Source organism: Perognathus longimembris, chromosome 10, assembly GCF_023159225.1.
Source record: "Perognathus longimembris pacificus isolate PPM17 chromosome 10, ASM2315922v1, whole genome shotgun sequence".
NCBI classification, from domain to species: domain Eukaryota; kingdom Metazoa; phylum Chordata; class Mammalia; order Rodentia; family Heteromyidae; genus Perognathus; species Perognathus longimembris.
In genome coordinates, this window is record NC_063170.1 from 41751982 (window position 1) to 41768184 (window position 16203).

Below are 16203 nucleotides of genomic sequence, written 5' to 3' on the forward strand. Positions count from 1 at the left end.
TGCTTCCAGCTTTTTGCTTGAAGATAATAGTCTTGGTCACTATCACTGGTGGCTCTCACCTGTAATTCTAGCTACTGAGGAGGCTAAAGGATCTGAGAATCACAATTCAAAGGCAGCTCAGATCTCAGCCTCCTGAATAAGAATACAGGTTTTTGAGGTGCTGCCTAACTTGATTTGTTTTGTTTGTTTTTGTGCTGGTCCTAGGGCTAGAACTCAGGGCCCAGGCACTGTCTCTTAGCTTTTCCTCTCATGGCTAGTGCTCTACCACTTGAGCCACACCTCCACTACCAGTTTTTTGCTGGTTAATTGAAGATAAGACTCTCCTCAGTCTAGGCAGGCTTTGAACTTCAGTCCTCAGATCTCAGCCTCCTGAGTAGCTAGGATTATAGACATGAGCACTAGTACCCAGCTAAAATCATAACTTTTGAAAGTTCCTGAGTTTAATTGAGTAACTTTGTGAATATTTATTTATTTATTTTCAGGCCTAGGGCTTGAACTCAGGGCCAGGGTGCTATCCCTGAGCTTTTGTATTTAAGGCTAGTGCTCTACCACTTAAACCTAATTGGCTAATTGGAGATAAGAGTCTCCAGAACTTTTGGGGGGGAGCTAGCTCTAAATCCTGATCCTCAGATCTCACCCTCGTGGGTAGCTAGGATTTCTAGACTGAGTTGGGTGCCTGGCTTTGATGAAGTTTAAGGAGAACGTTTGTATATTTACCATACATCTCAGGATGGAGACAACCTCCAAAGGCATGGCCTGGGGGGATATTCATTGTCTCTGCAATGCTATAAAAAAAAAAATCCTTTAGTTAAAGCACCAAGCAAATGTCCTCCCTGACATTTTAAGTATGTTTCCCCATGAGTTTTTTTAAATTATGAATTAAATTTTATTGACAAGGTATTGTGCAAAAGGGGTACAGTTACATAATAAGGCAGTGAGTACATTTCTTGTGATATCTTACACCCTCGTTTTTCTTTCCCTTCCCTAGATCAGGTAGGCATATATACAATATCCCGTGTACCAAAATCATATACAGTAACCACATAGGGTATGCCAAAGAAAATTCACCTAGAACTTTACATGTAACATCAACAATAGAATCCTCTTGTGTCCTTCTCTTGGAGTTGTTTTTGCTTATCCTCATCTTATATGATCATGTGTACATAGCTGTTGAGCTATTGTGATCCACTGATAGGTCTATTCTAGACCTTTTTATGTTTAGTAGTTGTTTGGGTTTTGATGCATAATGTAAAGTCACTGACCCAAACATGTGGAAAAATACCATTTGAAAAGAAGTTTGTTATTTTGCAGACCTGGTCTCTACTGTCCCCTCCCCCCACCACCACCCTAACAGTCATATATCAAGGAGGCCATGCCCGTTTGTTCTCTGTGTTCTAGGCTTGTCTCGCTCAACATTATTTGTTGCGAATACCAATATTTTATCATTTGTAATCACTATGTAGTATTCCAATGTGTATAGGTACCACATTCTTTTGGATTCATTCATCTGCAGTGGGGCACCTGGGTTGTTTCCATATTTTGGCTATTGTGAATTGTGCAGCAATAAACATGAATGTGCAGGTGTCTTTATGATATCCTGAGACCTGTTGTTCAGAATAGATGCCTAGGAGTGGTATGGCTGGGCCATAGGGTATGTCTATACTGAGTTTTTTGAGGAACCTCCATACTGTTCTCCAAAATGGTTGTACTAATTTGCACTCCCACCAACAGTGGAGAAGGGTTCCTCTTTCCCTGCATCCCCTCCAGCATTTGTTGTTGGCTGAGACCAGAGTATAGGCCATTCTAACTGGAGTGAAGGTGGTACCTCAGGGTTGTTTCTATTTGCATTTCCTTTACTGCCAGGGATGTTGAACATTTCCTCATATGTTTCTTTGCCATTTTTTTTGTTTTGTTTTGTTTTTGTTGTCAGTCCTGGGGCGTGGACTCAGGGTCTGAGCACTGTCCCTGGTTTCTTTTTGCTCAAGAACTTTAAATGTAACATCAACAATAGAATCCTCTTGTGTCCTTCTCTTGGAGTTGTTTTTGCTTATCCTCATCTTATATGATCATGTGTACATAGCTGTTGAGCTATTGTGATCCACTGATAGGTCTATTCTAGACCTTTTTATGTTTAGTAGTTGTTTGGGTTTTGATGCATAATGTAAAGTCACTGACCCAAACATGTGGAAAAATACCATACTCTACCTCTTGAGCCACAGCTCCACTTCTGGCCGTTTTCTGTATATGTGGTGCTGAGAAATAGAACCCAGGGCTTCATGTATACGAAGTGAGCACTTTACCACTAGGCCCAGCCCTCTTTGCCATTTTTATCTCTTCTCCTGTGAAGTCTTTCTTTAGCTCCTTTGCCCCCACAAGTTTTTAGTAGCCTGTACTATCTCTCCTCTCTCTCTCTCTTCTTTCTTGCTTCCCACCTCTTTCTCTCTCAGCTTTTTTTGCTCAACACTCTACCGCTTGAGTCACAGATCTATTTTTGGCTTTTTTTTTTTTTTGGTGGTTACTTGGAGAATCTCACAGACTTTTCTGCTCAGGCTGTCTTTGAACCATGATCCTAATATCTCAGCCTCCTGAGTAGCTAGGGTTACAGGCCTGAGCCAACAGCGCTAAACACTATATTTTCAGGCAAACTGTAATGATCAATCATCAGGTCTTAACTTTTTTAGTCTGACCACCTACTTGCATTAACAATGGCTGAATACTTTTAGTGCCTCTTACTAACCCAGCCCCCTCCCCCCAAAAATCAGAGCAAGCTTTCCAAAATATAAACAGGGACAGAGAAAAATTTAAAGCTGGATTATATGTCAAACTTTCTAAACATAAAGCTTCATATAAAATTCTCCCTCCTACATCTCCAAATGCCTGGTCTACCCTTAAGAGCTCTTCTCTCCTGGAAACCCAAGTACTATAAATGTGAAAAGAATCCCATCGATAACAGGAAAATGTATCTACAGACATAGATACATCAATATAGGGTTGTTTTTCTTTTTACTTAATAGATAGAAACATCTAATGGAACATAAACCAATATTCACCTTAAGAGTACTTTTTAAATTCCAGAAACACTAGCAATAATAAGTTAATCATTTACTTACGGATCTAAAACTCTTCCAACTTTATGTTGAAACTTTTCTTTGAAATCATCAACTCTCTTGGATACAATTTTACTTCCATTTTTCCTACAAAATTAAAAAATTGTCAGTATCTTGTCTGCAAAATGTACAAGAGAAATGTCAGCATCCCCACACCTTCAGTGAACAGATCTAGTTTCAAAAGAAAATTTCCATGATTATAAAAAAAGATCTTATGCATGTTTTCCTGATGTTTATTCTGTATAATAAAAATATTTGATTAAAGAATAAGGGGACTGAGCTCTATCCCTTAACTTTTTTATTCAAGACCTAAGCTACCATTATACCTCTGGCTTTTCAGTCATTAACTTAAGAAAAGAGTTTCTGGGACTTTCCTGCCCTAGTTGGCTTTGAACCTCGATCTTATATCTCAGCCTCCTAAAGTTGCTAGGATTATATGTATAAGCCATTGACATATGGCTAAAAATATTTTCTTTTCTATATTATTATTATTGTTGTTGTTATTATTATTATTATTTGCCAGTTCTGAGGCTTGAACTCAGGGCCTGGGTTGTCCTTGAACCTCTCTGTGCTCAAGGCTAGCGCTCTACCACTTGAGCCACAGAGGCACTTCTGGCTTTCTCTGTTTATGTGGTACTGAGGAATCGAACCCAGGACTTCATGTATGCTAGGCAAGCACTCTACCACTAAGCCACATTCCCAACCCAAAAATATTTTCAGATGAATAAAAACAAAGGGTAAATTGTCACTGTTGTAAGTGTTAACTCCTAAAATTGCTTAAAGAAAACCCATCATTGTGCTGGACTTCTGGGCCCATAATGGTAATCCCACCACTTAGGAGAAGGGTGAATTTGAGGCCAACCAGTGCTACAAGAAAAGATTCTGTCTAGATGGGAGGAAGATGGCGCCACCACAGTAGGGAGGCACCCCAACTCGCTCCAACTGAATAGCAAGCTGGGAACTCCAGCACCGAACACCCCATCAAGAACCCAGCAAAACCAGCAGCCAGAAGCAATAGAGAAATGCAGAAAACAAAAAATAACAAAAAAAGAAGAGCCCATAACCTGCACGGAGCCAGAAAATCTCCGGGGTACCCCACCCCCACCCGCCGACCCTGGCCTGAACAGGCGGGGGAACCAGGCAGTGCAGAAGGGGAGAGCCAGGGCCGACACCACCAAATGACCGATCGCCACACCCCAGCACACCACCTCCAAAGGGCCAACAGCAGCGCAGGATACACACCCAATCCAGGACCAATAAGTTCCCCATTACCCCCTCCCCCAACGAGAGACCAGCTATCAGAGACCCAAACCCTACAAAGAAGCTAGAGCTCCCTCCCTTCCCCTCCCCACCCCAAGGGAACAAAGAACCCCCAAATCAGGCAGCAAAAGGTCCCTTCAGACTCTAGGAGGACACAGGAGCTAGCAGGAGCAGAGCAGAGCCAAGGCATCAGAGGAGCCTGAACTGGCAGCACCGGCCCTGCCCGCTTCCCAACAGGGGCCCGGGACCGGCAGGCATTGGAAGCCCCACCCGAGGTGCCTGGGCCTCACGGATTTTTTGAACAAAAGTCACCGGCGCACTGATGGGCAATACCAGCCCAGCAGGGACACCTGGGCCCAATCACATGCCCTCCTCGCAGCAGAGGCGCTGTCTGCGGGCACCAACCCACGCCCGGGCACTTGATCCCACTGGGGCCCACACATACTGCCCCCCACAGCAAACTTGCAGAAGGGCACAAGCACACCCCAACAACCCAGGGCTCGCTCTGGTAGGTGTACCCCGCACAGGTGGGCAGGGCCCCCCAGCGGCAGCACCCACTCAGATTGGCAAATTTCACACAAGTGGGTGGGTCGCCCCTCAACAACACTGGCCCCGGAGCAATCCACACAGGAGGGCGAACCGCCTGAGAGATGAGCTCCCCTGACCAAGATACCAAGTCGAAAAAAGAACCAAAGAAGAGAAAAGCCTCCACGCCACGCTGAATCAGTGACCAGCAAACCCCCACCAGGGGCACGCTAGGGTCAGCACAACACAGCGGCAGGACACTGTCCCGCAGAGAAAGAAACAGAACCTACCCACCCCCAAGTGCAGTGAGGGTGACCACCTCGGCAACAACCGAGATGGTCATGTTCACCCATTGGGCAGTAAGATTCAACAGCCAAACTCAAACCCAGAGCCAGGACACAAACAAGTCTCCCACTGACAGACCAGCGGGAACCAGCACAAAGCCAAACCAGGGGAGCTACCCACAGATCTCCAGATGTGCAAATCACAAAGAAATATAACAAATTTCATCAAAGGGCAAGCCAACTCGCCAGCTCCAAAAAGCAGCACAACTGAAGAGGAGATGGAGAATAAAAAAACAACTGAGGCTAGGTTAGCAGAAATGATGGAAAGCCTCAGAAACGAAATCAGAAAACAATTCCAGGAGTTTAGAGCAGAAGTCTTGAAGGACATCCAGGAAGCCAAGAAAGAAATGGAAGCAAAAATGGATTCAGTGCAAACCTCCATCAAAGACCTTAACATCCTGAGAAGTGAAATGCATGAAAAAATAGATTTAAAATACAACTCTTTAAAGGAAGAAATTTCCACAATCAGAGCTGATCTGGCAACCATAAATAGCTCTCTGACATCCATAAACTCAGCACTCGAATCCACAGCACGAAGAATTGACCATATGGAAGCCAGAATCTCTCTCTTGGACGATGATGCAGCCTATAAGAACCAGAAAATTACCATACTCTAAGAAACGGTAAAGCTCCAGGGCAGACTAATCCAGGAGCTAGTGGACAAAGACAAGAGATATAATCTGCACATAATTGGAATAGAAGAAGGAGCCAAATACCAGAGCAGAGGGCTTCAAAATATTCTCAATAAAGTGATTGCAGAAAAGTTTACCAATCTCACAAGGGACCCCATCCAGGTAACCCAAGCCTATAGGACACCTGACAGACCAGATCCTAGAAAAGCCACGCCAAGGCACATAATATTCAAGACTTCAGATCTCAAGAATAAAGAGCAAATTTTGAATGCAGCCAAAGCAAAGAAAGAAATTTATTACAATGGGAAGAGGATCTGAATAACAGCAGACCTCTCCACACAAAGCTACCATGCGCGAAGAGAATGGAAGAACACCATCCAAGTCCTACAGGCCAACAATTGCCAACCTAAAATAAAATATCCAGCGAAGCTGGAGTTCATATTTGAGGGGAAAACCAGATCTTTCCATAGCAAAGAGGATCTAAAGGAGTATGTGAATAAAAAACCAGCCCTACAGCGAATTCTAAGAGGGGACTCCCACCCAACAGAAATCGTACAGGACACACAGACAGAAACAGAAACTACAATAGCCAGAGCCCAACAGAAAGAGCAGCTAACTAAAGACAAGAAAAAAAAAAAAAGAGGAAAAACAGCCCAACAAGAAAATGGAAGGAGAAAAAACACTCTTATCCTTGATCTCTTTGTATATAAACGGTATAAGCTCTCCAATAAAGAGGAACGGACTGGCAGAATGGATCTGCAAACAAAAAGTTGCCATCTGTTGTCTACAAGAGACCCAACTTACAGCAAGGGATAAAAACAGGCTCCGAATGAAAGGATGGAGCAAGATCTTTCAAGCAAACGCACCTACCAAAACGGCAGGAGTAGCCATTCTGATCTCAGACAAGCTGGACTTCTCATTAAAACCAACTCAAAAAGACGAAGAAGGTCTCTACGTTTTAATACAAGGAAAAATCCAGAATCAAGACATCACGGTAATAAATTGTACTCACCAAACAAAAGAGGCCCTACATATGTCAAGCAAATTCTCACAGAACTACAGAACAAGATATACCCAAACACAATCATAGTGGGTGACTTTAATACCCCACTCTCTCCAAGAGACAGATCCAACACCCAGAGGATCAGCAAGGGAGCTGAGGACCTAAGTAACACCATAGCCCAAATGGATCTGACAGATCTATACAGAATCTTCCACCCTACAGAGACCCAATACACCTTCTTCTCAGCAGCCCATGGATCATACTCCAAAATAGACCATGTCATAGCCCACAAAAAGAACCTCAGCCAATACAAAAGTATTGACGTCATCCCATGTATTATATCTGACCACAGTGGATTAAAGGTAACCATCAATAACAACGGTTACCACAGGGGCTATACACATTCTTGGAGGCTAAACCCCACACTGTTATCCAACACTTGGGCCACAGACCAAATTAAAGATGAAATTAACGAATTCATAAGCCACAATGACAATGAAAATACATCACAAAGAAACCTATGGGACACAGCTAAGGCAGTACTGAGGGGCAAGATCATCGCCCTCAGCACTCACATTAAAAGAATGGAAACAGAGCAGGTGAATAACCTCACGATGAAACTGAAACATCTGGAGAAACAAGAAATGATCGAATCTAAAATGACTAGGAGGAGAGAGATCACAAAGATTAAAGAAGAGATAAATCTGATTGAAAATAGAAAGACCATTCAACAAATAAGACTAAAAGCTGGTTCTTTGAGAAAATAAATAAAATTGACAGACCCCTTGCAAGACTTACAAAAAAAAGAAGAGAAAAGACTCATATATGTAAAATCAGGGACTCCACCGGAAAAATAACAAGTACACACGATATTCAAACAATCATACGGAACTATTTCCAGAACCTCTACTCACTAAAAAACAATAATTTTACAGAGGGGCTGGGAATATGGCCTAGTGGCAAGAGCGCTTGCCTCCTACACATGAAGCTCTCGGTTCGATTCCCCAGCACCACACATATGGAAAACGGCCAGAAGGGGTGCTGTGGCTCAGGTGGCAGAGTGCTAGCCTTGAGCGGGAAGAAGCCAGGGACAATGCTCAGGCCCTGAGTCCAAGGCCCAGGACTGGCAAAAAAATAAATAAATAAAATAATAATAATAATAATAATTTTACAGAAATGGATCAATTCTTAGAGAAGTATAAACTTCCCAAACTGAACCAAGAAGAAATAAATCAACTAAATAAACCAATAACTTACAGCGAGATACAGGGGGTAATCAAGAATCTCCCAACAAAGAAAAGCCCAGGCTCAGATGTATTCACCAACGAATTCTATAAAACCTTTAGTGAGGAACTAATACCAATATTCCTCAAACTCTTCTGCAAAATAGAAACAGAGGGAGAAATCCCAAACTCATTCTATGAAGCTAATATCATACTCATTCCCAAACCAGGCAAAGACCCAACAAAAAAAAGAGAACTACAGACCAATATCACTAATGAACATAGACGGAAAGCTCCTCAATAAGATATTAGCTAACAGGATCCAGAAACTGATCAAGAAAATTATACATCATGACCAAGTAGGCTTCATCCCACAGTCACAAGGATGGTTCAACATCCATAAATCAATCAATGTAATTCACCACATCAACAGAACTAAAATCAAGAATCACATTGTTATCTCAGTCGATGCCCAAAAAGCCTTTGACAAAATACAACATCCATACTTATTAAAAGCTCTGGAGAGAACAGGAATAGATGGAACATTCCTCAAAACAATAAAAGCCATATACAACAGACCAACTGCTAACATCATATTAAATGGAGAGAAACTTAAATCATTCCCCCTAAACTCAGGAACAAGACAAGGATGCTCCCTCTCCCCACTTCTTTTCAACATAGGGCTGGAATCCCTAGCCATAGCAATAAGACAAGAGGAGGACATCAAAGGGATCCACATCAGCAAGGAAGAAATCAAGCTATCCCTGTTCGCAGACGACATGATCTTATATACCTGAAAGACCCAAAAATCTCAGTCCCCAAACTCCTACACCTAATAAACCATTTTGGCAAAGTACTAGGATACAAAATCAATCCACAAAAGTCAGCAGCTTTTCTGTACACCAGCAATGTACAAGCAGAAAAGGGGATTATGGAAACAATTCCACTTACAGTAGCCAAAAAAAAATAAATAAATAAAGTACCCAGGGATCAACCTAACCAAGGACGTGACGGACCTATTTAATGAGAATTATAAAAATCTAATAAGGGAAATCAAAGAAGACACAAGGAGATGGAAAGACCTCCCATGCTCATGGGTAGGCAGAATCAATATAGTGAAAATGGCCATATTGCCCAAATTGTTATACAAATTCAATGCAATCCCTATCAAAATCCCAGTCACATTCTTTTTTTTTTTTTTTTTTTTGGCCAGTCCTGGGCCTTGGACTCAGGGCCTGAGCACTGTCCCTGGCTTCTTCCCGCTCAAGGCTAGCACTCTGCCACTTGAGCCACAGCGCCACTTCTGGCCATTTTCTGCATATGTGGTGCTGGGGAATCGAACCTAGGGCCTCGTGTATCCGAGGCAGGCACTCTTGCCACTAGGCTATATCCCCAGCCCCCCAGTCACATTCTTCACTGAAATAGAGAAAGCAATCCATAAATTCATATGGAACAGCAAAAGACCTAGAATAGCCAAAGCAATTCTAGGCAAAAAAAGCAGTGCAGGAGGTATTACAATACCAGACTTCAAGCTCTGCTATAGGGCCACCATAACAGAAACAGCCTGGTATTGGTATAAAAACAGACCGGAAGACTAATGGATCAGAATTGAAGATCCAGAAATAAAACCGCACTCTTACAGTCAGCTGATATTCGACAAAGGAGCTAAAGACATACAATGGAATTAGCCTCTTCAACTACTGGTGCTGGGAGAACTGGGCAGCCATATGCAGAAAACTCAAAGTAGACCCAAGCCTTTCACCATGCACCAAGATCAACTCAAAATGGATCAAGGACCTCAATATCAGACCTAAATCCTTGAAACTACTGAAGGACAGAGTAGGAGAGACGCTAGAACTTATAGGCACAGGAAGGAACTTCCTGAATATAGTCCCAGGGGCACAACAAATAGGGGAGAGACTCGACAAATGGGACTACTACAAATTAAAAAGTTTCTGTACAGCTAAGGACACAGACACCAAAATAGAAAGACAGCCAACGATATGGGAAAAGATCTTTACCAGCACTGCAACAGACAAAGGCCTAATATATGTCATCTACAGAGAACTCAAAAAACTAAGCCCCTCCAAGCCCAGTAAACCAATTAAGAAATGGGCAAAGGAGCTAAAGAGAGACTTCACAAGAGAAGAGATAAAAATGGCAAAGAAACATATGAGGAAATGTTCAATATACCTGGTAGTAAAGGAAATGCAAATAAAAACAACCCTGAGATACCACCTCACCCCAGTTAGAATGGCCTATACTCTGAACTCAGGAAACAACAAATGCTGGAGGGGGTGCGGGAAAAGAGGAACCCTTCTCCATTGTTGGTGGGAGTGCAAATTAGTACAACCACTTTGGAGAACAGTATGGAGGTTTCTCAAAAAGCTCAATATAGACCTACCCTATTACCCAGCCATACCACTCCTAGGCATCTATCCTGAACAGCAGGTCCCAAGATATCAAAAAGACATTTGTACTTCCATGTTTATCGCTGCACAATTCACAATAGCCAAAATATGGAATCAACCCAGATGCCCCTCCACAGATGAATGGATCCAAAAAATATGGTACCTATACACAAATGGAATACTACATAGCAATTAGGAATGGTGAAATATTGTTATTCGCAGGGAAATGGTCAGAACTTGAACAAATAATGTTGAGCGAGACAAGCCTAGAACACAGAAAACAAAGGGGCATGATTTCCCTGATATATGACTGTTAAGATGGGATGACGGAGAGACAGAAGAGACCAGGTCTGTGAAACAAAAAACTGCTTGTCAAATGGTATTTCCCACAGGATTGGGGCAGCGACCCAACATTATGTAACTAAAACCAAACAACTACTCAACATATAAAGGTCAAAAATTGACCTCTCAGTGGAATACAATAGCTCAAAAGCTATGTATGTACGTTCATATAAGACTACTGTTGACATATTGTCTAATGTCGACATTACATTTAAAGCCCTAGGCGAATTTTCTTTGGCGTAGGCCACGTGGCTACTGTATATATTCTTGGTACATTGTGTATTGTATATATGTCTACCTGACCTAGGGAAGGGAAAGAAAAACAGGGTGTAAGATATCACAAGAAATGTACACACTGCCCTACTATGTAACTGTACCCTTTTTGCACAACAACTTGTCAAAAAATTTTTGTTTAATTAATAAATAAATTACAAAAAAAAGAAAAGATTCTGTCTTAACAACACAAAACACTGTAACAACACAAAAAAGAGAATTAAGCATCGAATAAGTAAATACCCAATAGATAGAAACAACAAACAGGCAATTCACAAGTAAGCAAATACATGGGGGAAGTTATACTAATCTTATAAGTATAAAGTTAAAATAAATAGAGGCTCTCTTTTTTGCTTTTTGCCAAACTGGGGTTTGAACTTAGTCACTAGGAATCTCTTTATAACTAGTGAAAAAGCAAATATATGTGGAGAGAGAATATTGAATATCTGAAGTTGACAGAGTAAAGAGGCATGGTAAAACACTTGCAGATTTCCTTTTGGAAACAATTAGGCAATATGGACATAAAAGCCAAAATATGGGTGCAGAGGGGCCACTGCTCAAGCCATAGAGCACTGCCAAGCAAGCATTACAATTTCTTGCATTCAAAACCTAAGTATTAACAAAAAAAAATTAGAAAGGATAAAAATATCTTTACTGCTAGGCACTGGTAGCTTATGTCTGTAATGCTAGTTGCTGAGATCTGAGGATCGCGGTTCACAGCCAGCCCAGGCAGGAAAGTCTGTGAAATGCTTACCTCCAGTTAACCATCGAAAGAAAAGAAAAAGCCATAAGTGGAGCTGTGGTTCAAATGGTAGAGCACTAGCCTGAGCAAAAAAGCTCAGGGACAGTGCCCATGCCCAAAGTTCAAGCCCCAGGACCAGGACAAAAGTTAAAATTTTGGGGCTGGGAATTTGGCTTAGTGATGAGTGCTTGCCTAGAATATATGAAGCCCTGGGTTTGATTCCTCAGCACCACATAAACAGAAAATGCCAGAAGTGGCTCTGTGGCTCAAGTGGTAGAGTGCTAGCCTTGAGCAAAAGAAGCTCAGGGACAGAGTCCAGGCCCTGAGTTCAAGCCCCAGGACTGGCAAAAAATAAGTAAATAAAAACGGAAAGGAAAAAAATACCTAAAAAATAATTTTAAATTTTTAAATTAAAAAAAATGTGCAAAAATGTGAACATGCTTTACTGACTCCAAGTTTATAGAACAAAAAAAACATGATAAAGAATGAAGTACTGAGCTTTTTAAAAATCTGACAAGTCAAAGGAACTAAAAAAATCCCCAACTGCTTTCACAGTAATATTTCAATTAAGTATTGAAACATTTAATTGAAATTTAAAACTGTAAGGAAGTCAGACAGTGGCTCACACTTGTAATCAGGAGGCAGAGATCTAATGATTGTGGTTTGAAGCCAACACAAGTAAGAAAGTCCCTGAGCCTTTAATCTCCAATTAAGCACCAGAAAAACAGAAAAAGAAAACTAGCTTTGAAGAGCTCAGGGGCAGAGTTCAGGCCCTGAGTTCAAGCCCCAGGACTGTTACAAAAAAAAAAAAATCCCTCAAAGTATCATCTAACAAAACATTATTCTAATTGCTGGTGGTATATGCATGTAATCTCAGCACTTCTGTAACTGAGGCAGAAGGACCAGGATTTGTAGGTCAGACAGGGTTACAAAGCAATGAGACCTGGTCTCAAAAGAAAAATAAGGGGGAGGCTGAGATCTGAGGATCCAGGTTCGAAGCCAGCCCAGTCAGAAAAGTCCATGAGACTCTTAACTACAATTAATCACAGAAAAAACTGGAAGTGGCACTGTGGCTCAAGTGATATAGTGCTAGAAAAATAAGAGCTCAGGAGAACTGAGAATGTGGCTCAGTGGCAGAGTGCTTGCCTAGCATGCATGAAGCCCTGAGTAAAATTCTTCAGTACCACATACACAGTAAAAGCCAGAAGTGACGCTGTACCTCAAGTATTAGAACACTAGCCATGAGCACATAGAGGCTCAGAAACACAGCCTACACCCTGAGTTCAAGCCCTAGGACTGGCAAAAAAAAAAAAAGAAACCAATGTATATCCTACAAAATAAAGAAGAGTGAGGGAAGGGGTAGGTAGAAGAGGGACGGGTAAAAACATAGAAAGGGGTGACATTGATCAAGATATATTCATAAACTGCTTTGTTAAATGATAACTCTTTTGTACAACTAATAAAAATGTACATTTTGAAATCTTTTAAAGAAAAACTGTATTTAAATCCTGGAGAGAATACAGTAAGCTTACATTTGTAGTTCATGGAGCCAATATAAAGATTTTGCCATGCCTTTTCCATTATTATAGTGTGGTGTTCGGACTCCAAATACGTTGGATGTTTGGAAACTTGATGGGTTATACTTCCGGTTCTTTGGTTCTCCTGGAAGGGAGGAGGAGGAGGGATGATTCAAGACACACATAACCTTATCTTATAAGAAGCACATTACGTTCTCATGGACATTGAGAATGAGATGGAGACAAGGAACAAACTCAAAACAGTGTAGGGCATTGTGCAGAGCTGGCTACAGAAGACAGACACATTCCTCCAATGTGAGCTACAGACTGGTGAGATATGTACAATACTACTCATGTTAAGATTTGGACAGCTATATGTAGAAAATCCCATAGGCAGTACCAAAAACAAATAATAACTACCTAGCAGAAAAAATAAATAAATTGTGAAAACAATCCCATTTACAATAATTAGTCAATAAAACGCTTAGGAAAAAGTTTAGGCTCTGATTGCAGTTCTTGGGATTAAACTCAGTGTCTTGCGCATGCCAGGCAAGTTGTCTACCACTAAGCTACATCACTAGCCTTTGGTATTTTTGAATGGAACCTTACTTTGTTGCCCAGGCCAGCCTTGAACTCCTTGGCACAAGTGATTCTCTTACCCCAATCTCATGATTAGTTGACTACAGTCACACATGTACCACCTTACCTTGCACTTAGGAATACATTTAACTTAAAAGGCAAAATACTTGTATACTAAAAACTGTATTGCCAGATGCCAGTGCCTCACATCTGTAATCTTAGCTACTCAGAAAGCTGAGATCTAAGGATCAAGATTTGAAAACAGCCTGGGCAGGAAAGTCCATGAGACTCTGACCTCCAGTTGACCAATAAAAAGGTGGAACTTGACCTGTGGCTCAAGTAGTAAAGCACCAGTGTTGAACAGAAAAAACTAAGGGATAGCACTGGAGGACAGAATTCAAGCCCTAGCGCTAGCACACAAGCACACACGTGCTCTCTCTCTCTCTCTCTCTGGCTCGCTCTCTCTCTCACACACACACATTCACACTTGTGAATCGCTGTTGAAAACAATGAAAAGAATGCAAATAAATGGAAAGATATTTCATATTCCTAGAGTAAAAGAATTTATACTGTTAAAACCTCTATACTACTTAAAGCAATATAGAAATTCAACAATTCCTATTAAAATCTCAATAGTAGCATACTTGACAAAAATAGAAGAAAAAGAAAATCTCAAGTAGTCAAAGAATTCAAATAGTGAAAGCAATGCTGAGAAAGACAAGATTAACATCACCAAACTTCCTGGTTTAAAATTATATTACAGGGCTGGGAATGTGGCTTAGTGGTAGGGTGCTTACCTAGAATGCATGAAGTCCTGGATTCAATTCCTCAGTACCACATAAACAGAAAATGCTGAAAGTGGCTCTGTGGCTCAAGGGGTAGAGCACTAGACTTGAGCAAAGAAAGCTAGGGACAGTACCCCAGGCCCTCAGTTCAAACCCCAGGACTGGAGAAAAAAAGTAAAGGGGAATAAAAAAGAAATGAAAGAAAAAGAAAAGATAAAATAGATATACAAGACCAGTGTCAGAGTAGAGTTCTCAGAAATTCAAGCATGTATGGCCAATTCATTTTGACAAAGAGACCAAAAAGAGGTACACTGGAGAAATTATAGACTTAACAGTAAATGGTGACATAAAAATATAAACCCTACATAAAAACATGACTGTAACTTAATGAACCATCCTTCTCTGCTTTGGGATAGTTCCTAACACTGTTCCTGCTGTGACCTACAGGAGCTGTGACTCCCACCTCATAGGATGTGTAACTGCCTTCCCACTGTTTATAGGTGCAAAAATTCTCCACCAGGCTGAGCCAATCAGATTCTCTTTACTAGGGCTTTAGAACAGGATAAGCAAAAGCATGGGGTAGGCAGTTAACATCTTTTGCTCTGTAACCCTGTGACTGGGGTAGCTATTTTGTGATTAAGTACAGAGATTTGATATCTCCTATAGGGAAAAAGTTTGGATGGAGGACAGTGAATCCATAGAGATGACAAGTAAGTGATCATTTGACCTGGGCAGGATGAGGGAGAAAGGGAATAAGAGAGAGAAGAATTCCTAGTTCCTTGAAAATTAGCTTTTCTCCTGGTATCTTAGATTCTCTAGTAGTTTCTCTGCCCTGAATTTCTTCCTAATAAACTTTGACTGTTCAAAAAATATATATATAAACCCTACACAACTCACAATCAACAAGAGACCTACACTTAAGGCCTAAAATCATAAAACTCCTAGAAGAAAACTAAGAGGAAAAAAGTCTTTCACACTGGCCTTGTCAATGCTCTCTTATTAAGACTTAGGCTATAAAAGCAAAAACAAGGGCTGGGAATTGTGTCTTAGTGGTAGACTGTTTGCCTAGCATGCATGAAGCCCTGGGTTTGATTCTCCAGAAAAAGCTGGAAGTGATGCTGTGGCGCAAGTGGTAGAATGCTAGCCTTGAGCACAGAAAGGTTCAGGGCCAGAGCCCAGGCCTTGAGTTCATGCCCCAGGACTGGCAGAGAGAGAGAGAGAGAGAGAGAGAGAGAGAGAGAGAGAGAGAGGAGAGAGAGAGAGAGAGAGAGAGAGAGAAATGGAGGAAAGAAAGAAAGGAAGGAAGAAAGGAAGGAAAGAAGGGAAGGAGGGAGGGAGGGAGGGAGGGAGGGAGGGAGGGAGGGAGGGAGGGAGGGAGGGAGGGAGGGAGGGATTGCAGGTGTGAGCCACTGGTGCCAGGCTGGAACAACTTTTTTTTTTTTAAGCAAAAAGATGGATTT

At 41.5% G+C, this 16203-nt stretch overlaps 1 protein-coding gene across 1 annotated transcript in view; it reads right to left on the reverse strand.

The window, feature by feature from the left end:
- The window catches only part of Efhb (EF-hand domain family member B), a 55962-nt gene that overhangs the window by 23661 nt on the left and 16098 nt on the right, over window positions 1-16203 (reverse strand). Inside the window, exons 6-8 of the mRNA XM_048354773.1 lie at window positions 13395-13524; window positions 3111-3194; window positions 718-785 (exon numbers count right to left, since the gene is read on the reverse strand). Of these exons, the coding sequence (XP_048210730.1) occupies window positions 718-785; window positions 3111-3194; window positions 13395-13524 (282 nt within the window). The remainder of the gene's footprint in view (window positions 1-717; window positions 786-3110; window positions 3195-13394; window positions 13525-16203) is intronic.